Below are 22,467 nucleotides of genomic sequence, written 5' to 3'. Positions count from 1 at the left end.
CACACACACCACTCTGCCGGGCCCGAGGGCAGACGCAGGCTGCAGAGTGCCGGGCCTGCAGCCACCTCTCGTGGCCAGACCCGGCGAGTGAGTCCTCTGCTTTTGTGCCTCCGCCTTCCCAGAACCTGAACATCCAGGTGGAGGACATCCGGATCCGAGCCATCCTGTCGGCCTACCGCAAGCGCACCCCCGTGACAGAGGGCTATGTGGAGGTCAAGGACGGCAAGACCTGGAAGCAGATCTGCGACAAGCACTGGACAGCCAAGAATTCCCGAGTGGTCTGCGGCATGTTTGGCTTCCCTGGGGAGAGGACGTACAACACCAAAGTGTACAAGTAAGGGGGCTGCTTACTCCTGGGCTCTCGCCTGCCTGGTTCAGAGTCAACTCTGGCAGGGTCCCCCCTGCCCCACAAAGGAGAGTCCTTCCTGCCCCACGTCATGGCAGGCCCGCCCGTGGCCCTCCAGCAAGCCTGCCCTTGAGAAACTCCTGTTCCTGTGGGAGACAGACCCCAAAAGTACGACGAAGGTAGGGTGAGGGAAGGGTGAGGGCAGAGATGAAGTGCAGGGTGCTCTAGCCCGGAGAAATCCCACCTCTCGGTGCAGACGGTCAGCGCAGGGACCACAGGGGCCGAACAAGGACAGTACTAGCCAGGCTGGGGTGGGTGTGACGGGCAAGGGCAGCACCAACTTAAGGAGACATGCCCACTTTTCCTCAGCAAATGATCATTCAGAGAAATCTGGACCTCTCAGGAGATTGAAAAATGGTTCGATTTGACTCAGTTACACCCATCCCAGTTAAACCTTCCAGTGCTGTTCTGGTTGCCAAAGTTAGCATCTCCCAGGGGGAAAGAAGGCGAGATACCAATGAGACTTAGAGTAACCTCCCCGAGGGGTGTCCAGTGAAGGGATTCGGCCCCCTGGCAGGCTGGCCGCTGGAGTACCTTGGTGGTAGCGGGGTCCTCCTCCTCCTCTTACTAGTGGTAGCGACAGTCTGTTTCTGAGTGCTTGCTATGTGTCAGGCTCTGCTGCTAGCCATCGAACCCTCCAGCACCAGGAAGCAGGGGGCTGCTTCAGAGTCGAAGAAAGAAAGTCAGAGAGAGGCAGTAGAACTTGGATCCGAACACAGGTCTCCAGCTTCGGGGTCTACACTCCCAGAGAGTGTAGACTCACGGCACTGCCTCTCTCCTTTCAAACCAAGGACAGGGAATTGCAAAGTCAGGAGACGTGGGTTCCAAGCCAGGCTCTCCTTCCAGATCCCTGGGGTCGGGCAGGCTGCATCCCTCTGTGGGCTTGGCCTGGCCGCCTTTGGTTAGAGCCCCCAGTCCGCCACAGGGGTGAACGCGGGCAGCAGGGCAGGCTCACAACACCCTGGGGGCAAGCACAATGTCGATTCCCACCCTCCACCGCCCCAGACGTGGCCCAGACCTTCCTGGTTGCGCAGGGCAGCTGGGAGGAGGAGTGGTCTCAGGCCTCTGAGTCTGGACAACTCCCTCCATCTGGTCAGCTCCTTCCCTGGGGACACCTTCTCAGTTTTTCCGACCCATTGGAGCCAAGAAAAGCGAACCCCTCCCCTGGCTGGCCCCACCACAGCCCCCAGCCCAGTGCTAGGAGTGGGGAAGGCTGCCAGCAGACCAAAGCCAGGCAGCACATGGCTTGTTCAGATGGCCTTTGAAAGCCATCTCCCCAACTGAGGACGGTCCTGAGTCTTCTTCCTGCTTTTGAGGAGGGGTCTCAGCTCTGTTTTGGCAGCTTCGCTCCAGGCGATCCTCTCTCGTGGGCTGGGCTGCATTGGAAACCCTCTCCTTGCTCCACCCACCCCTGTGTCCAGTTTCCTGTTCACATTGGGACAGGAAAAGGCCCCCAGGGCTGGGAGGCATCCAAGGCAGTGGTGGTGGGTGGTGTTCTCAGCCAAGCTGGGAGATGATAAACTGACTACTGAAAACCAGCTCGATTCCTGACCTCTAGCCGGAGAGGCAGGAGGGCGGGCGCTAAACCTTGTAGGCTCGTGTTATGTCAGCCTCTGAGACTCAGCTGACAGTTGGGCCCCAAAAGAGAAAGACACAGTGGGAAGCGTCTGCCTCGGTGGTGCTGTTCGGGGCTGTGATGGCAGAGCTGGCTGGAGAAAGCTCTTAGTGATGAGCTGGGTCTCCCAGGGCGTAGGGTGGCCTCAGACATCACCTGGCGCAAGCCCTACGTCTGCACAGAAGGAGACGCAGGCCTGCGGGGCAGGGCACTCAGGGGTCCCAGAGCCCCCCTGCCGGAGCCCGCGGGGGAGCCCAGGTGTGTTCTCCACACCGTGCCCCCTTCAGCCCCTGCTCTTGCTCTGCTACGCCCCAGAGGCAGGGCCTATCTACGCAGCACAGGCCCCCACCACAGGGGGCTATTAAGTCTGGGAGCTGGGCCGGGCTGGCCTGGGGACAGGGGGTCTGGGAGCCGTGCTGAGAGGCTGTGGAACAGCAGACGCCTGGGAGCCGAGTGAGGGCCACCCTGCATCTGGGCCTTCCAGTAGCAGCTTTCCCAGCTCCCTTTGACCCTTCCCACAGCCTGTCCCTGCTGTTGCTGACATCCCTCAGTCCCAGGGAGGCCCTTCACCCTAGGAAGGAGATTGTTTCCAAAGTGATTCTGTCTAGAGTGGGGTTGGCCATCTCCAAGTATCCACCGGGTCCAAAGGAACTTTGCAGCCTTAGACATTCACCTGGGCAGCGTCTGAGGCCTCTCCCCCTTACTCTGCTAACTGGTGTGTCTGGTGGCCAGTCGGGGGCCTCAGTTACCCCCAGCACCGGGACCGCAGCTCTTCATCAGAGCCTCTCAGCTCGCCACCCTCCCGCCCTCCAGGTGGTTCCCACATGTCCCTCAGAGTCCTTGCGCCCACAGGGTCGCCGAGAGTGGAGTCCATTTCCCCACCAAGGGCGGCTTTGCCATGAGCTGACTTCTGCTCTGGCCCGGGGAACCATGAATTCTCCTTGAAGCTAACAAAACTAAAGCTTCAGGGCCCCATTCTTGGAGCCAGGAGCATTTTGTGGTCGTTTTTTTTCTTAGAGCAGGATCCCAGTGTTGACACTGATTTATTGATATGAGCTCACTAAGCTGAGATTCTGCATCTAATGTTGCATCTCAGGAGTTAGGAAAGCTTTAATGATTTGGTTGGTTGGCTGAAACATGGACCAAAATGTGGCCCACCGTGAGCGAAATGGAAATGCCTACTCTCCTTGGTTTCATGTGGAGGAAGGGATTTCAAAGGCTTACGGAGACTGGAACATTGGAGTGCATTTATCTTCTGAGGCCTCACCCACCCTGGGAAGGTCCAGAAGACACACTTTCCCTATGACTGAGGAATAAATTTGTGTGGGAAACCCCGGCGTTCTGAAGAGCTCCCTTCAGGGAACTCTTCTCTGTAGGCCATACCTCCCCCTAACTCCAGTGGGGGGTGACTAGATCCCAGGGCGGAGGGGCCAGGGGACAGCACTCAGCCTCCCCAGGCCAGGTGGGCATGGTTCCTGAATGACAGCAGAGTCTGAGCAGTGATCAGAACAGCTTGACTCCTTCAGACCCATGGCGTGGGCTGGTTGATCATGGTGTTCCTGGATGTGAAATGGGTAGGAAGCCTACTGAGTTCTTACTTGTTCTGGATAAACAGAAAATCTAGGCTGAGAGAACAAAAATCGAACCTGAATCATAAACACAGAGGGTCACACCCCTCCCCCAAGTCCCAGACCCGAGCCAGGTTACAGACCCAGGACCCTTTGAATGAAGGGGAGGCTGGCTCCCCTTGAGGACGGACCCCAATACACTGCCAAAAATGCACCCTGTTAATCAATTGCCCAGCCTTCCCCAAAAGGGACCTATGGCCTTTTACCAAAGTGTGCACTGGGGAAGAGGAAATAACCAGAACTTTTGGCACGACTGGACACAGGTTCTGAACTACACTGCTTCCGGGAGACTCACAGGTCGCTGTGGCCCTCCAGTCAGAGGAGGGGCTTATGGAGGTCAGGTCATCAATGGAGTTTTAGCTCAGGCCCAGCTCACAGTGGGCCCAGTGGGTCCCTGAGCCCATCTTGTGGTTATTTCCCTAATTCTGGAATTCATCATTGGCATAGACATACACAGTAGCTGGCAGAATCCCTAACCAAATCTGGCTTTTCCCTTGGCTGGGAAGAGCCAGGAGGACTTTACATTTTCAGTTGCAGTGGCCCAGCCGAGGGTTCTTCCTTCTACCCTGCCATAGGCCTAGACACCTCTTTCTCCAGCAGGCTTCCCCCTGGGCTCAAAGCTGCCCGTCACTCCAGTGGCTCTCCAAATAATAGGCCTGGGGCGGGCTATCATGCAGCCTCCCCACGGCCTCGCCCCCTCGTGTCTGCACCCCCTGGCCCTGGCCCTGGTGAATCACTGGGGGAGGGGGTGGGCCACTGCCTGCGTAGCGGAGGCCTGTGGAGGGCCCCCGTGCATTCCTGTGAGCTGATGTGAGAGGGAAGCAGGGCTGTCTGGGAAAGGCAGGAGCAGATCTGTGTTTGCTGTGTGCGCTTCGGTCTATATTAAGAGCTCAGTACATCTGCTGGGTGAGGGCAGTGTTCACTGAACCCTGGAAGCAAGAGGATGTGTCAGGCCTTGTGCAGCTGATCTCCCCCGAGTGTGCTCTCTCGCTTATTGTGGGGGCGTCCCGAGGGACAAGCTGGAGACAACCCCCCCTCCAAGTGTGTTCTCCAGTCCGAGGTGGGGGTGTGGTGGGGAACAAGCTGGAGGTTGTGTTTCCAAGGGCAGGGGCCTTGTATGTAGGAAGTGGGGAGGGGCAGTGGTGCTTGGAATTCTTAACGGCCCTCCTGCAAAGTTCTTCACCGTAGGCTACAGGGATGTTGAACACACATCCTGAATTTCCCAGGATAGTCCTTTTTTCAAAGAGTCTGTGTTATCAGGTGCACAAGTACACTAGAATTATTACCAGTCGAAATTTGGGGTTAAGGAAAGATATTGGAGGTGTCTGTAGGGTTTCACCTTCCTCTGTGTTCACATCCCTTCACTCCGAGACAAAGCAGAAACTTCCAGGCCTGCCGTACCAGCAGAAACAGGCCCCCCCTTCTGCCCCGCCCTGGGCCAGCCTGCCCCGGGAGGCCCCTCCACTGGGCAGCTGGTGGCGATGCTGTCTGTCTGGGGCATCTCACTGGTTCTGCCAAGCGGGGACAAGCACACAGACCCCAGAGAGCTGGGACAGCATGAGAGGACAGGGTGTCGTCCCTGCCCTCCTCCTTTGCAAATCCCACCATCATTCAGAGCCTAGCTCAAACCCTGCTCCTCCCCGAAGTCGTGTCTCATGACGGCAACCCTGGGGAGCCCTACCTTCTCTTCTTCCCTTTGTCTCCTTTAACCAAGATAGTTGTCAGCGCTTTTACAAACACATACGAAGCCCTTCCTGTGTGCGGTTTTAACGGCTTCACAAGCATTATAAACAATCTTACCAAGTAGATCCCATTACCCTTCTAATTTGGAGATGGGGAAACCGAGGCACAGTAATCTTTCTGTTAACCAGTTCCTTACTTATCGGTTGGTTATTGTTTTAGAAAACACTTTGGCTCACCTTGGTCTTTATTCTGCCTTCCAAAAACACGTAAAAAGGAATACTTCACACGTAATACAGGCCAAGAGCTTCCCTTAGGCTATGCTCCGGGGACACCGTGAGCCTCACTGGCTCCCAGGTGAAGATTTGATAAGGTCTATGGCTGAGTTTCCTGACCACTTTAATTTCCAAGCAAGTTATACTTTGATTCAGCCCATGGGGTGATTTAAGACTGTTCTTTGTTGCTTCTCATCGGATCCACACCTTTGATCTTGTATGTCATTGGGAGAGAGTTTAACATTCACCTTGTTCTGCTCATTGACACAGGCAAGAAACCACAGCCAATCATGTTGAAATTATCTGAAGTGTTTGGGTGAGCAACCATTCTGGTTTGCCTGGGACTGAGAGTTTCCTGGGACCAGGGGTCTTATCTCTTTTAGACCCCTTTCTGCGTTTTGCGTTTATAGGCTTTTGTGTTATCTCACTTCCTCTTCTAGCATATCAGCTGCCTGGGGCCCGGGGGGGGGGGGGGGGGCGGGGAAGGAGGCCACGTCTGCCCTCCCAGTCCTGCTTCCCAGCGCCCAGCATGGTGCCCCATATGGCTGAGGTGCTCAGCGAGTGCCTGCCCACTCAGCGGGGCTGAGCTCCAGATGCACAGGCCGTACCCGTTCTATTCCCCCACCAGATCCCCAGAAGCCAGCACAGCGGCCGGCCCCGTACCCAGGACCCAGTTGTGGAAGGAATGAGGGGTGGGCGCCATGACACCCTGGTCACCCGCCCCCTCGCCCCCCTGCAGGATGTTTGCGGCCCGGAAGACACAGCGCTACTGGCCCTTCTCCATGGACTGCAGAGGCACGGAGGCCCACATCACCAGCTGCAAGCTCGGCACTCAGGTGTTGCTGGACCCCGTGAAGAATGTCACCTGTGAGAATGGGCTGCCAGCCGTGGTGAGTTGTGTGCCTGGCCAGGTCTTCAGCCCCGACGGGCCCTCGAGATTCCGGAAAGCCTACAAGCCAGAGGTGAGGACGTGGCCAGAGCTCTGGCCCCTTGGCACGGGGCGCGGGGGGGAGAGTGGCAGTTCAGGGAGCAGGCAGGGACCCCTCCAGGAGAGAATGAGGAGAGCTGGCCCCAACTCAGACGACTTTCCTACAGGGCAGGAATGTAGTGGGACGCCTGTCAGGGCCGGCCCCAGCCAGAGATGCCACTTATAGAGGGCGCCGAGCCGCTGGGCCCCAGCCCCAAATCTTCAGCACCCCGACCTGGCCTCCCACCATTGCTACTTCTCTCCGAGACCAGAGTCCCCTCCATGGAGGACAGATACCAAGGAGAGGAGAGCACCTCCTTATCCACTGTCACAGGCTCTGTGCGCTGTCTGCTGGCCCAGCACGAGAGGCAGGGGTGGGGAGTGCTGCTGCATTCCCAGAGGAGAGGAGCATTCTGGAGTTTGTGGGAAATTCAGTATGATTCTCAAAAGCACATGAACCCTGCTACAAATGTTTCCAAACATGTTTTGGTTTGTTCTGCGACAGCAAGGATAAAAATTTTTAAAAAGCTTTCACCGAGACAGACAAGGAAAACCTGTCATTCCCATGTCTCTGTCACCTGTAGCCCTCAGTCTCGTTCCATGTATGCGAGCAGCACCTGCGTGTGCGTGTGCGTGTGTGCGCGGGTGTGCGTGTGAGTGTACTCAAGACACGCCGATGTACATCTGCTCACATAAATAACAGCCCCGTTTCAAGTGTCCAATTTCTTAGGACAAGTGAACTGTCCTGACCATGGCAGGCTTGACGCGGCTTCTGAAACAGAGAAAGTGCGCTCCTCTATCTTCCCTTGAAAATCATTAAGAGGAAATTCATTTTTCTTTTTCCTACCCTTCTTTTTTTCTATATCCGTCAAAGGTTCTCAGTGATGTGCATGTTCTAGAAACTGCTCACATGGGACTGGTGGGTGGGAACAGCACATGGGAGGAGGAGAAGGAGGGGTAGGAAAGGTGGCTGCTCATTATGGGGAGTGATCCCCCGCGCCAGATAAAACCTCCGTGCTCACCTGGGCAGGGGTGAGTTCCGAGTCAGCTCTGACCACGTCAGGGGTAAGAGGAGGGGGAAAGGCCGTGATGGCAGCCTCATTCTGTGTCTCTCTCCTCTCTCCCTGTCTCTCCCATCTTTCCCCTCTGCCCTCTGCTGTCTCCCCTCCGCATCAACATCTAAGGACCTGCTCTTGGGAGGGGGGTGATAGCACTCATCCGAAAGAAAAGGGAAACCCTGACAGGAGGCAGATAAACCATGTTGGGTGCCCCCTCCCAGGCTGGGGGTGGTGTATTTACACAAAAGAGAAAGTCTTCAGTGAAAGGAGTGAAATGAATGCTGTGAGTCCAGCCATCAACCAAGGGGTATGGGAACTATTTGGAGTGCCTTTGTGACTCTTCCAGCAGGCAGCCATCCCTGCCCCCTTTGTCGCCAAGGGGCCTCCAAAGTGCACAGGCCCACCACACAGCACATGCGTGCAGCCAGGTGACACAGACACCCCCGGACAGTGCTGCCCCCCCCCCACAGCCCCACAGCCCCCGCACACCCTCACTTGCCCCCCTGCCACATGATGTGATGACCACATCCTTCCTACAGCCTCAGCCCGAGCCTCTGAGCTTTTCTCGTATGTCATCCAGAATTCCAGACCCTACTGTTTTGGAATTCCTCTTGCTGTGTGGTTTAAAGCAAAGGAATCGAGTTCATGCCAAAGGAATTTAAAAAAAAAAAAAGGGGGGGGTTAGCGAGCCTTACATCACATTTTCCCTTGGTTTCTTTCTTTCCTCTGGGGCCAGCTGACTCTGCTCAGCCACCCACAGGCTGGGGTGAGGATCTTTGGCATTCTGCCTCCATCAAGCTCGGGTCATGGATGGTCTGCCCCCTCATAAATGAGCAGCCACCTTTCCTACCCCTCCCCTTCCTCTTCCCATGTGCTGTTCCCACCCACCAGCCCATAGGAGCAGTTTCCAGAACATGGAAGCCACAGCTGTGCGTGCTAGACAGCTTGGGCCGGGCAGTGGGGGAAGGGAGAGGGCACAGCTCCACTGTAAATGGGCTGCAGCCAACAGGTGTCTCGTTTGTTTTCTAAAGCTAGAAGGTTCCGGATGTTTGGCACACACCCCTGTCCATCTTCTCTCCCTAGTGCCAGGCTCAGAGCAGTCCCCACGGCCTGTAAGCCTGGGTGCTATCACTGCGCCCTGCCCTGCCACGGCAGCCACGGGGCACCGCCAGTGGGCGAGAGCCCTGTGGCCGAGTGGGAACCTCAGCTGGAGGATGGAGACACGGGTTCTGGTCTGACACCTCGGCCCTCAAGGTGGCAGGTGTACCTGAATGTCGACAAACACCACCTCCAGCCAGGCCACCATGGCCGGGCCATCGGCGGGTGTGGTCTGAGGACCACGGAGGCGCGAGCGGAACAATGACTCTGGTCTGATCCAGCACACACAGAACGGCTGCGTAGTCAGCCCACTCCCTCTGTGTTGAAGCAAATGAGCATCAGCAGTAACTCAGAGCCTCGAAGCCTTCTGAGCCCCACCCCTCCCCCCAACACACACACGCATGCACATGCACACACATCGCATGCACGGAAGTTGATGCAGACCAGGGTGTGTGGGCAGATGGGAGTCATGTGAGCCAGCTCCCATCTGGTAACATGTGATCCAGTGGGTCAAAGCCCTGGTGGAGAGTGGCTTTTATCCCTGTGTGATTAAATAAACCCTGCGAGGCGCTTGGGCTTCCAGGCTGTCGGTGAGCGCTGAGGGGCAGTTAAACTGTAAGCACCCCCTCTCTGCACAGCTAGGGGCGCTGCCTCTTCTGCAGAGTCAGGCTGATTTGGACCTGGAGCAGAATCAGGGCTAGCGGTAGCAGGAATAGTGGCCGCGCGTGCGCGCAGCCCCAGGACACACGGCAGGCTCCCCACCCCCGCACAGGGTCCATTGTTTCAGCCCCGGCCTTCTTGGTTAGCTCCCTGTCTCCCCGCTCCTGCTTCTCCCCGCCTGCAGAGCGGGATCACCGGAGTGTAACCGTCAGTGCCCTGAAGTCTCCCGCAGGGCTAGACTAGAGCGCTCGGTTCTAAGCAAGGCCGCCTGGAATCTGCCAAGTTTGGGGGTAGGAGCTGCTTTCTGTAGCTCTAAAGCTTGAGGCTCTGCATTGGGGCCGTGGAGGGAAGTGCTGGTGGTAAGGCCCCTGACCAAGCCTGGGTTGGGGTGGCGAACGAATGAGGGTCCCGGTGGGCTCCTCTGTAGTCCAGGACGGCAGCTCCCAGAGAGCTGACGGTGCAGAGCGAGCATGGGCACCCCCCCCCCCCCGCCGCCCCGCACATGCACACAACTCCAGCACAGGTTCGGCTCCTAGCCCGGGCACCTCAGTGTGGAGGGGAGCGGCTGGGAGGGGAGGGCAGTGGGCAGCGCCCACCTGCCAAATGTGCATCAGCTTTTGCACTCAGCAGGACCATGTGTCTCTTCAGCAACCCCTGGTGCGGTTGAGAGGTGGTGCCAACATCGGGGAGGGCCGAGTGGAGGTGCTCAAGAACGGAGAATGGGGTACCGTCTGTGACGACAAGTGGGACCTGGTGTCTGCCAGCGTCGTCTGCAGAGAGCTGGGCTTTGGGAGTGCCAGAGAAGCCATCACTGGCTCCCAGCTGGGGCAAGGTAAGGACTGGGGAGGCGTTCTGTGGCCTCTTCACAGGGAGCACGGCATGGGGGGCCCAGGCCAGGCGGGCTAGCTTCGGGCTTTGTGGGGTCTTCCTGCTTTGCCTGCTCCCACCCGTGGCTGCCGCTCTGTTCGAGAATGCCGGGCCTCTCCCAGCAGTCAGAGCTGCAAGGGCTTAGGGAACACTGAGCCCCCATTTTATGAATTTGGAAGCTGAGGCCCGGAGAAAGAAGTGAATAACCAAGGTGAGACAACATTAGCTGCCAATGAAGACCCTAGTGGAGGTCTCCCAGCTCGCAACCCAGTGCTCCCCAGTCCCACTGAGAAAGCTGGAATTCTCAGACCCTTCCTCCAGGACAGGATCTCAGAATTCCTCCGGCCGTGGCCCACCCCAGGCACACAAGAATCTCAAAGGTCATCTTACTTTCCCACTCTGGCGTAGCACCACAAACATTCTCTCCCTGCCACCAGAGACTGGGAACAGGAATGCCCCTTTCCGGATGTCACGTGATGCTAACGAGAAGGGACCTGGATTTTATTAAGTGTCCTGCACAAATCCTTCATCTAAGCAGAGAACAAAAGTGTAAGAGGCTTTCAAGCGGGTCATTCCGTTGAGAACAATGATGCACACGTGACATGAGGACACGACAGCTTCCCTTCCTGACAAGGAGGGTGGGGCGCCCTGTCCTGGGGTGGGGAGGATACTGCCAGCCGGAGGGCCATCGCCCCACAGAGGGGAATGTGGTGAGGTCATTGGTCACACCCTGGAGGAAGTAACAGCCCAGTGGACTGGAGAGAGAGCCCTGGAATCATAGATGCCCTGCTGGAGAGGACTTCAGTTCATCTAGTCCAACACCGAGGCATGGAGGCATGGGAGGACAAGCCTGTGATCACCCCCATGGTTAGTGGTGGAGAAAATCTGAAACCCAAGTCATTAGCTCCCAGATTTGGGCTTCTCCCAGTATGTCCACCATCGCCCAGGCCCCCCGCACATTCAGAACGTCTCTACCCCAATTCTGCAATCCTGCAAGCTTCCTGGGCGTGCACTGGAGGTTAGGGGTCTAGGCTGGCCTCTAACGTTGCTTCGTGCCACCCAGAAGCCTCGGTGATACCGCAGGCCAGTCCTCTTCCTCCCTGGTCGTGGTGAGCTCTTTGGAGTTCCCTTGGATGGCGAGTACCCCCACAGTCCGTGTCACTGATTGGCTGTGTTGGTCTGTGCTTTCCCAAGGCCTGCAGCACAAAGCCCACTCAGTCTGAGGAACAAATAAGCCTGGATGACATCAGCATTCCATCCCTCATGGGCGTGTACTATTTGACCTAGTTATTTCACTGCCCAGAGCAGCCACAGGTTTCCAGGGACCTGCAGAACCCTGCAAGAAAGAGAGAGCTGGCATTTTCGATGCTGTCCTTGAAAGAACCACTGGATGATTTATGATCTCCCAGCACTCTGGGCAGGTCAATTCTGGTAGGCAGGAAGGGAAAAGTCCACAGTCAGTGTCAAGTCACAGAGCAGATGGGGTCAGTTCAGTCCTGGCTCTGGCTGGTGGACCGAGTGACCACACCCGTGGTTTGGGTGTGAAAGGCAAGGACTAAGCGGCGAGCAGTCTGAGTCCTAGTCCCAGCTTTACCACCTCCTTGCTCAGTGACCTTGAGCAAAAGCCAGGGTTTCAGATTCTACAATGGAGTCACATTTGAGGGTTTGTGTGGCCCCAGCCTCCTGAGATTCTCTGAGACCTGCTCTTATCACGAGGATGGGTGTTAGGTCGGAGTCAGGCACTTTGTGCTTTGTGTTCCTGGGACCCCTTGCATACATCTGGACTCCAGCTGTCTGTGTCCATGTCCACCTCCCCCCAAGACCCAGTGCTGCATGAGGGGAGGGCCTGTGTCCTTCACCTCTGTGTCCCTAGTGCTGAGTCTGTACCCAGCTCATAGTGCTCTAGGCTGTTCATGTTATGAAGAATGAATATATGAATGAATGAGTTCCACTTGTGTAAGTAGGATCAGCTGAATAAACACTTGGTAAAGAAGTTTCAGCACTCTACACCCTAGCTGTCCAACAGAAATATAATGGGAGCCACGTAAGGAATTTTTAATTGTCTCATAGAAAGAAACAAATTAATTTTAATAATATATTTCCCTTAATCCAATATATCCCAAATATGATGATTTCAACATGTAATCAATATAAATGCTCTTAATGAGAGAGTGTACATTTTGCGTACCGAGTCTGGAATCTAAGGTGTGCCTTATACTCAGAGCACATCTCAGTGTGGCCTGGCCACAGTCCAAGTGCTCAGTGTGGCCTGGCCACGGTCCAAGTGCTCAGTGTGGCCAGTGGCTGTATTGGTCAGGGCAGCTCTAGAGCAGTGTCTTTAAAAGCCTTTTTCCTGAAATCCCCAAGCAGAAATACATGTGATGGGACAGGCCACGCACATAAAGCTGAAACAGAAGTTTCCGGAAACAGTGCTTACCTCTACGACATACAAAACACTATGTCCTACTGTATTCTACTGCGCTCTTAAAAAATGTGATTGTAACCGGCAGAGTTAACTGTGGGTCTAGAGTCCATGACATCGCTCCAGGGGGTTAGGCTTCTCCCCTGTGCCCTGCTTCTGCCCCTGCCCTGGGCCAGGGCTTGTTACTTGGGGGAAGAGCAGAGTCAAAGTGCAGGTAGGAAAGGCATAGTGAGGAGGAGCAATTCAGGGGTCAGTCCAGAACCCGGAGCAGGCGAATGCTGGGAGTCAGGATGCGTGGTCAGGCCCAGGTCAACAGAAGGAGCCAGGAGCCCACAGACATGGCTGGGCGTACTCTGCTGTATACCCAGGCCAGGGGCCTTCAGGGACAGCGCCCACCCTGCAGAGCTCGGGAGTACAGGGAAGAGGGTGAGAAACACTGGTTCTCCAATCTCTGTGCCATGAATGTGTATGCTTCAGGAACATGGGGCCCGCCCTGTGGGGCCCCACCGCCAGATGTCTGAGAGCACTGTGGGCATTTACACAAGGGAGGCTGGAAGGAGACCACCAGTTGTTAGCTGGAGTCTAAAGCACGGTAGGCTCTTGCATAAACCTTTCCTCCCCTGGCCAGTCCTGTAGGCCAGTGATTCATAAGCGTTCATTGAAGACTGTTTGGGCTAGGCCCTGGAATGGAGAATTCATTTATTCCACAAACATTTACGGTAATGGTTTCTGCTCCCTGGCAGCTCGCGTCAAGCGGGGGAAACTAGAAACAACCTCCCTCAAAGATAACCTGCACTCAGAGGGGTGATATGAGAAGTGATACTGATACTGTTTGCCATTTCCTGAGCCCCTGGTAACTGGCCATCCGTGGTGTCACTCGTTTCTCATAATCCCCACCCTGCCGGAGAGATGTTATTATTGCCTTTGGCAGATGAGGGAGGTGGGGCTCAGAAAGCTCCCGTCACTTCCCAGGAGATGCAGGCCGTCTCCAGTCTCTCCTCGCCTCCCAGGGAGAGGTGTCAACAGAAAATGCTGCAGGTGGGGGTGAGGTGGTGTCAAGCGGAGCCAAGCCAGAGGAAGGCTTTGAGATGTTCCTTGGAGGCGGGCCTCTAGCTAGGTCAGCAAAAGGAGAAGGTGTTCAGGAGGCAGAGAGAGCATCCCCAGATGAAGAACACAGGTGCTTCCAAACCCTCCGATCTTTCGCAGAGCAACCTTCTGCTCCCGTCCAGCACACGGGGCTTTTCTCTTCTGATGGCTCCAGAAACCCAGCAGGATCCCTCTGTGGGGCCAGACTGCCTGGTTTGCCTCCTGGCTCCTCCATCAGGCCTGTTACTTCATCGTTGGCCCCCCATTTCCACATTGTATTGACTGGTGATGATGAGTTCATATACGCCATGTGTGTAGGACAGAATCCAGCGCATAGTAAGCACTCAAGAAATATATGTCACCATCGCCATCCTTCTGACAGTCGTCAAACAAGCCCTGCATCAGATACTCAGGTCCAAGGTTGCTGCCCGTTTCTGTGTCCCCCCGAATCCCTGAGCTGTGGCCCCTGCTTGCCTCGAGGGCCTGGGCTGTCCTAGCCTCTCCACTCTGAGTCCTTGGATGCTTCCAGCCACAGTCACTGTGTTTTAATCAATTTTATAAAATTCCAAGGAATTGGAAGCTTTATTGTTTGTGAATTGAATTTGTGAATTCCCAAGGAAAGGGAAACTTGGCTCTCACTTACTGACATAGGTTGCTCCTGGAAGTTAATTTTGGCCTCGGTGAGCCTAGATACCGGGTGTCTCTGGAAACCTCCGCAATAGAAATCACAGAAGGAACACAGACATGACGCCTGCCCTTGTGGGGCCTCCAACCCAGTGGGGAAGCAGACACGGAACAGACAGCCACCTGAGTGCTCAGTGGGAGGCCACACGAGGGGGCCCAGCTTAGACGGGAATCAGAAAGGCTTCTCTAAGGAAGTGGTCAAAGCCGAGCCCTGAAGGATGAGCGAGAGTTAGCTGGTAAGGAGGGGAGGAAGATGGGCCAGGCAGAGGGTCCAGGCAGGGGAAAAGCTCAGCTCAATCAAGCGGCCAAATAGATGATGTGGCGGCGGACAGAGCTGGAACGCTAAGTGAGAGGCCAGGCTGTGCCTAACAGGCCACTTGGGGATTGTGGATTTTACCCTTCGATGCAGTGAGAAGCCGTTCCAGGGACTTAAGATGGGGAGTGACTTGATTCAGTATGCATTAACAGCACTCATGGGCTGCCCTGCGGCAAATATTTTAGAATGAGCAAGCAGGACGGAGCCTAGAGGCTGTTGCATTTGTCCAAACGGGAGAAGACAGAATGCGATGAGTGTCGCAACGGCAGAAACGCAAAGCACTCAGATTTAGGGGAGTGAACAGATGTGATGATGGATTCCTTGTCAACCACAGAGGAAGAGGGGTTACCAGAGATGACCTCTGGGTTCTGGTGAGAACATCAGGCCGGATGGACTCCACTTCCCAGGATGGAGAGGGCTGGCGGAGAAGCGGATGGGAGATGGTCCTTCTGCTGGCTGGGGAAGTAAAGGGGACAAAAGAGACAACTTTTCCAAGAAGTTCACTCTGATGGAGACTAAAGTGACAGGCAGAGGGTGGGCTCAGGGGAGGGCGGCCCTAAGATGGGAGGTGAGTGTCTGAGTGTTGAGGGGCAGGACCCGAGCGAGAGGAGGATGGTGAGTGAGGATCAGGAAAAGAGAGGTGATCCCAGGCAGGGCGGGAACCAAAGTGGGAGTCAGTGCAGCCCAAATCTCCCAGAGAGAACTTGACTTTGATGGGCTAGACAGAGGGGAGGTAGCCCTGTGAGCTGAGCTGAGCTGAGCCAACAGGGTCACGTTGGGGATTCTCTTTCCCCAAGCAGTGGGGGGCTCCCCTTGGTTATCTGGGTGCATGTGACAGCTTCCCTGCATGTTCACCATCGGTCATTTGCCTGATGATTTGACCTCTCTGCCCCAGCAGGGAGCACTGGCAGGAGATGGGCTGGGGAGAGGAGGGAGGCCAGGTATCTCTTCCTCCTACAGGGTCCCTGCAGGCTGCTGTGTCCCTCCTCGACCAGGGGTAATGGTTCTTTTTTTTTTTTTTTTAAGATTTTATTTATTTGAGAGAGAGAGAATGAGAGAGAAAGCACATGAGAGGGGGGAGGGTCAGAGGGAGAAGCAGACTCCCTGCCGAGCAGGGAGCCCGATGCGGGACTTGATCCAGGGACTCCAGGATCATGACCTGAGCCGAAGGCAGTCGCTTAACCAACTGAGCCACCCAGGCGCCCCAAAGGGGTAATGGCTCTTAACAGGTGCCCTTTCCACATACGTTCTTTGCTTTCCTGAGTTGGACATTGGCATCTTCCCCTCACTCCTGCTGGCCTATGGGCCATTTCTGTGTCCCACTCTTATTAGCCTCTGAGTGTTGGACTGTCCTTTGTGATTTGGTGATTTCCCTACACTCTGTCCGTACCTTTATTATCTTTTTAAAAAAGATTTATTTATTTACTTTAGAGAGGGAGAGCGAGTGGGGTAGGGGCACAGAGAGAGGGAGAGACTCCTCAAGCAGACTCTCTGCTGAGCGTGGAGCCCGATGCGGGGCTCGATCCCAGGACCCTGAGATCTTGACCTGGGCTGAAATCAAGAGTCAGCTGCTTAACTGAATGAGCCACCTAGGCACCCCCTATCTTTATTTTCAAAATCCCTTTTTCTTAACTGTGTTCAAATCATCCAGTTTGAGTGTGCCATCACTTTCCTGCGGGGTCTCTGATTCTATAGGGATAGTCACCCTTTTCGGGTTCAAAATGCACGGAGTATTAAAGTTGAAGAGGGAACTTAATGTCTTCTCGTCCATCTCCTTTATTCAGGGAAGAAAACCAATATTCAGAGAGGCTGAGTGGGTCGGCCAAGGCCACACAGGAAGTTTGCAGCACATTTGATTTGCTTTTAGGGGAGAAGTGAATCCCAAGACAAAAAACAATTCTCTCCTCTCCAGAAGAGGAGGCCTGGAACCTTGAGCTGGTTATGGGATGCAGTTGGAAGAGTTCTGAGGGTGGGAGAAACACGTTCTTACCGTCTAGGAGTTTATTGCCCACTCCAGAAACTTACCTTCAGAAGCTGTCAGTAGTACCTGTTTGTTTTCCTCCCCCAGGGATAGGACCCATCCACCTCAATGAAATCGAGTGCACCGGGAATGAGAAGTCCATTATAGACTGCAAATTCAATGCCGAGTCTCTGGGCTGCAACCACGAGGAAGATGCTGGCGTGAGATGTAACATCCCTGCCATGGGCTTCCAGAAGAAGGTGAGGGGCTGTGTTCTCTTTTGGTCACTGAGTCCCAGAAAGTATGGGCCAGGTGGCCTCACGCTCAAGGGTTCTAACAGCTGGTGTTTGAGGTCTCTGATGGTGAACTCAGAAAGGGCTCAGGCTCCGCTGCTGGCATTGTTAACGACATTGTCGCCTCACATTCATTAAGTGTGCCAAGTGAGAAAATGCATGGATAGCCACGCTGTCCTTAGTGGCAGATGGCGGGCATCCACTGCGTGCCACATCCTGCGTGGGGACTGGACATGTGGCATGATCGCAACGCAGTCCTTTCTGTAAGGGACTCAAGGTCCATAGTGCCTGTGACACCCTCAGCATGGTCCCTGTCCAGGGACCCAGGGGAACTACATCGACAGCAGGTCTACAAGCTACACAAGGGTAAGCACAATATAGACAGTATTTTGGGACAGAAGACTGTGTTTTGGTAACCAGAGGGAAAGAAAGGGGAACCTTAACAGCAGTATACCAGAGACACACCCTTCCTCTCCTGAGATGGAGTCTCTAGAAACCTACATCGTGTCTCCTGGCTTGGGTGATCTTTCCCACAAGAGGAGCCAAGATGAATTCCTCTCGGTCTATCCAATCCTACAGAAAGGCCCAGTACATCCTAGTCATTGCTCTTTTTTTTTTTTTTTTTTTTTGCAAGGTTTATTGAGTGATAGCAAAGTGATAGTACAAAGCTCCCAGGGAGGGAGGGGACCCGAAGAGGTTGCCCCTATTCAGATTGCTCTTCACTATCCCATGTATTTGGTTGGGTCCCATGCATCATCTGCTACCCAGCTGGCACGTTGGAAGAGCTTTTTAAGTGCTTATTTTAAAAATGAGCAGCTGCAGACACATCAGGGTGCAGGATGGCTCCCCAGTTGGGTTCTTGCTTCGACAGTGATTCTTGACCTTGGCGCCGGCATGCCCAACCGGTCAGCCACAACGTCTGTTGTGCAATTCACTGCCCGATGGGGCCCAAAATGGGACCCCAACAGCCCTCAGCCAAGCCGTGCATTTGCCCGTAGGTGAGTAGGAGCACGGGCCGCGAGCCCCCAACTGCGGGGGAGGCTTGCCATCTCTAATTGCCCAGCAGCACTGCAAGATCGCTGTACAGAGCTATGGAAGGTGACGAGCCACGGGTCCTGGCATGCTGTGGCAGCCTTCACTTCAGGCTGATTGGAGGAGGGTGGAGTGAGGTTTCCAACCCAAGTGAAAGACGGAGGCCAAAGAAAGTGATGTTTTCCAGATGCGTTTTGTGGTTGGGATGGCTGAGCCAGGCTGTGTGCTCGGTGAGGCTGGTGGCAGCCCCACACCCCCAGCACCAAGGGCCTCACCCTTGCTCGGGCCCTCCAGGCTCCGGCAGGTGCTCCCTGAGCTCACGCAGGAGGCATGGGGGAGTTTTACACCTGCTTGCCATCCCCCGGGAAGAAATGGGCAAGGTCACCTGTGAAGGAAAGTCCCACGGGCCGTACGGGTTGTCTCGCCACCGCAACGGGCCAGCCTGTCCCGTGGCGTGGCTCGGGGCTCCCACAGGCATGGGCAACCACGCCAGGCAGAACCGTCCAGACTCCCAGCTGTTATCACTGTGTTAGTTTGCTGGGGCCGCCATAGCAAAACACCACAGACTGGGAGACTTCCACAGTAAAAATGTTTGTCTTCACAGTTCGAGGGGCTAGAAATCCAAGATCAGAGTGCCAGCAGGGCTGGTTTCTCCCGAGGCCTCTCTCGGCTTGCGGATGGTCGCCTTCTGGCATGTCCTCATGCAGCCTTTGCATATGCATCCCCGGTGTCTCCTCCTCGTCTTGTGAGGACACCCGTCATATTGCACAGGGCCCACCCTTAGGACGTCATTTAACCTGAATTACGTCTTGAAACACCCTTTCTCCAGATACAGCCATATTAGGGCTTAGGGCTTCAGTACAGGAATTTCATGGGGACACAAGTCAGTTCACCATCACTCACTGGGTGATTCCTTATTTAATTTCTTTTTTTTTTTTTAAAGATTTTTTATTTATTTATTTGACAGAGAGAGACATAGCGAGAGCAGGAACACAAGCAGGGGGAGTGGGAGAGGGCGAAGCAGGCTTCCTGCTGAGCAGGGAGCCCGATGTGGGACTCGATCCCAGGACCCTGGGATCATGACCTGAGCCGAAGGCAGACGCTTAACGACTGAGCCACCCAGGCGCCCCTTATTTAATTTCTTTGAGGCTTGAGTTTACTCCTCTGAAAATAAGGAAGTGAGAGCGATGATTTCCCTGGCTTCTCTGCCACCCCCCTTCGTTAGGAAATTGACTTTTCTCTTGAATGGCTACTAAAGACCACGGACTTGGAACCGGGTGGCAAAGCCTCATTCTGCCCGCTGCTGGCGGGGAGGAACCGAGCCCGGGAGGCTCTGGGAATGGCCGGTGGGGTTACTGGGCGACCACCCGTGCTGGCCTCCGGTCCACCTCTGAGCCGCGGGCCTCCCCTGGCCCGGCCTGGTTAGCGGGACCAAGCCCGTGTGTGGAATGTGAGTTGGAAGGTGCCCGTGCTTCCTTTCAGGCTGACATCTGGGTCATGTTCCCTCGCCTCCTCCCCGCTTACCTCCCAAAATAGGTGTGGGCCTGGTTAACCACAACCTTATCAAACCACGATGCAGGGGCGCCTGGGTGGCTTAGTCGTTAAGCGTCTGCCTTCGGCTCGGGTCATGATCCCAGGGTTCTGGGATCGAGCCCCGCATCGGGCTCTCTGCTCGGCGGGAAGCCTGCTTCACCCTCTTCCATTCACCCCTGCTTGTGTTCCCTCTCTCGCTGTCTCTCTCTCTGTCAAAATAAATAAATAAATAAATCTTTAAAAAAAAAAAAAAAAAAACCCACGATGCAGCCTTGCTGGACTCCACCGGCCGGAAGTGCTTGGCTTTCCCTGTTGACACTCAGGAGAACGCCGCTGCCTTCTTTCAAACCCCAGGCTGCCGCCCTTGAGAACCAAAGGAGCAAGAAAAGGGAAATGCCAGGGTTATCTTGAGGACGATTGACCTTCCCTGGCATCCTCACTGGGTGATGAGGCCGAGGGGTGAGGGCCAGAGGCTGCTGGCTGACCCGAGGCCTTTTGGGGTTCTTCCAGTGCTGGTGATTGCAGAGCACCTGTAAGCTAGCGCGCCAGGCTGTTTCCAGAATGCTGGCGCCTCGGAGTGGGGCCGGGGCATGGAGGGCTATGTCCCGCGCCATGTGAGAGCTTTATGGCTGGCCTCTTGCTCCCTCTGGTCCTCTCTAGAAAACGAGAAAGGGCCCCCAATGCATCTTGAAGCGCCTAGACTCCTTCCAGAGCAGTGGCACCCTGGTCCCTGTCACAGGGGCTGCTCCAGGCCTAGTCAGCCTTGGAGGACCACAGCGGCAGCTCGGAGCCTCGGGAAGGGCTTCAGAGAGAGGCACCAGCTCACCACTGGTGACCACGTGGTTTCCTTACCCAGAGCCAACGTGCAGCCACGATCCTCAGCCAGAGCCTCCGAGGCTTCCCGTGGCTTGAGGTTGCGGGACAGGGATGCTGCCACATGGCCAGCCAGCTCTGGGCGGGCTGCACAGGCAGAGATGGACAACGGAGAGAGTCCTCTGGAACCTCCTAAAGGGAGCCCTTCACACCAAGACGTAAACTTGGGAGCCCCCCTGCTCTCTGGTAGCAGGACAGAGTGAGAACGGGGTTCTTCCGGCTCCCACATCTTCATAGTTCACTGGCCTCGCGATGACAAAATGAAGTCAGTTTTCAGGAGGTGGTGCCCACGAAGGGGGCCTCAGGAGGAACCATCCGCCCCTGCTGCAGTCAATAAGGCAGGGCACAAATAAAATAAAATAAAAATAAGGCAAGGCACAGTCCACAAGGAATTCAAAAATGGTAACAAACCCGTTTAAAGTCATTCTGCTCTTAGCTTCACTGCCCACTGGCATTCAGAGCTTCAGTGCTCCCCTGGCCCACTGGAAGGGTCCACACCTATGGCCTCCACCTCCCCAGGTGCACAGGCTTGGTGGGGGCAGCTGGAAACCACACCGGGGCAGGGGGGCGGGGGGTGGAGGGGATGGCCTGTGGTTCCCTAGAGATGCCCCTGATGGGTTTAAGCACACGCCCCACCCAAGGTGCTGGCCCTTGCTTGGCATGTTGAAGCTGGGTAGCCTGCCTTCTGCCGTTCTGGGATTTTCTCACTGGCTCCGCTCATCTTATTGGTCTATGTTTTCACATAGACCCAAACATATGTTAGTTGTGGGTAAAGTACGATCCATATCTAAGACCTTGTCCAGTGCCCACCTTCACCCTGGGCTCTCAGCCCAGAAACACTCAGGAAGACAAACGGCCTCCCGAAGGACAGCCCTCTTCTCACCTGCTCTGACCCCTCCTATTTCTTCTGAAGAGAGTTTTGATTTCTGATGGGACTCTCACCCTAATAAAAATCATCACTAGGATGCTGACTAATATTTCTCGAGCACTTACTATGTGCCGGGCCCTGTGTGAGCACTTTCCATGAATTACCTCATTTAATTCTTCCTCTCCACAAGCCTGGGAGGTAGACCCGGCATCGTGTCTGCCCTTGGCTTGTCTGTTTGCCAGCTGACCTCATTGACCTTTGCAGCCCCTAAGTCCATAATAAGAATCGAGATCTGTGCCCCAGGAGTATGCTGTTGCTAAGAATTGGCAAGCCAACAGCCCAACGTGCTCAGGGTTCCTAGAGTCACCATGCCTTGTCCCAAAGGATGAATTCCTAGGCATATAAAGGAAGCTGGGAAAGGTGCTTGGATTAGGGGTAGCCATTTTTTAGAGCCCTTCCCCAATCTCCAGATCTCTCTGCTTGAGCTCACCTAAGTTGGTCCATGCTTTCAGTCCATAAGACTGATGATTCATTCATTCCAAAAGTAATGTTGGCGAACCTAATGTTTGTGAGGTACTGTCTTAATTATCGATCACACAGGAAACCACACAAATAAAGCTCTGCCCTTGGGAGCTTATATTCAAGCGGAGGAGACAGATGTTAAACGAATTGTGAGTTAGCTTAATTATAACTGTTGTAAATGCTAAGAAGGAGACGTGTAGGAAGCGACAGAGTGTGTACATGACTGACCCCACTGACACCAGTGAGAGGGAAGTGTTGCAGGGTACGGAATCAGAAGGGTGAACAAGGATCAGCCAGGCAGAAGGGCACCTGTATGTAGTGCGCTTACAGGTGTGACTTACTGCGTGACTCGGTCCAGAGAGTTAGGTAGCTGAGGAAACTGAGGCCCGCGTGCCTGGAGGTGGGATAACAGGGTGCAAGCGTGAGTATTGGAGCAAGGGGAAGCCGCTGCCATGTGCCAAGCAGGGAAGCAACGCGAGCTGGGGTTTTTCAAAGCTGACTCTGGCTTCTGACCAGACAATAGGTTGATGAAGTCCAGAGCGGAGGCAGGGAGGGGAGAGGAGGTGTGGCTCAGGCCGGAGGCGATGGCGCTGGGACAAGAGGGTCCGCATGGAGCTGGAGGGA

The 22,467-nt window shown here is 55.1% G+C and overlaps 1 protein-coding gene across 3 annotated transcripts in view; it reads left to right on the top strand.

Moving 5' to 3' along the window:
- The window catches only part of LOXL2 (lysyl oxidase like 2), a 70,205-nt gene that overhangs the window by 30,691 nt on the left and 17,047 nt on the right, over positions 1-22,467 (top strand). The window contains exons 4-7 of one of the 3 annotated variants that reach the window (XM_044912559.1): positions 123-334; positions 6,344-6,566; positions 10,018-10,219; positions 16,831-16,982. In XM_044912559.1, the coding sequence (XP_044768494.1) occupies positions 123-334; positions 6,344-6,566; positions 10,018-10,219; positions 16,831-16,982 (789 nt within the window). The remainder of the gene's footprint in view (positions 1-122; positions 335-6,343; positions 6,567-10,017; positions 10,220-16,830; positions 16,983-22,467) is intronic. The other 2 variants (XM_021698771.1, XM_044912558.1) reach the window with 2 other exon arrangements.

This window comes from Neomonachus schauinslandi, chromosome 2 (genome assembly GCF_002201575.2).
Source record: "Neomonachus schauinslandi chromosome 2, ASM220157v2, whole genome shotgun sequence".
Lineage (NCBI taxonomy): Eukaryota > Metazoa > Chordata > Mammalia > Carnivora > Phocidae > Neomonachus > Neomonachus schauinslandi.
Note: the sequence above shows the minus strand (reverse complement) of the source record. Positions and strands in the feature narration are given on the sequence as shown.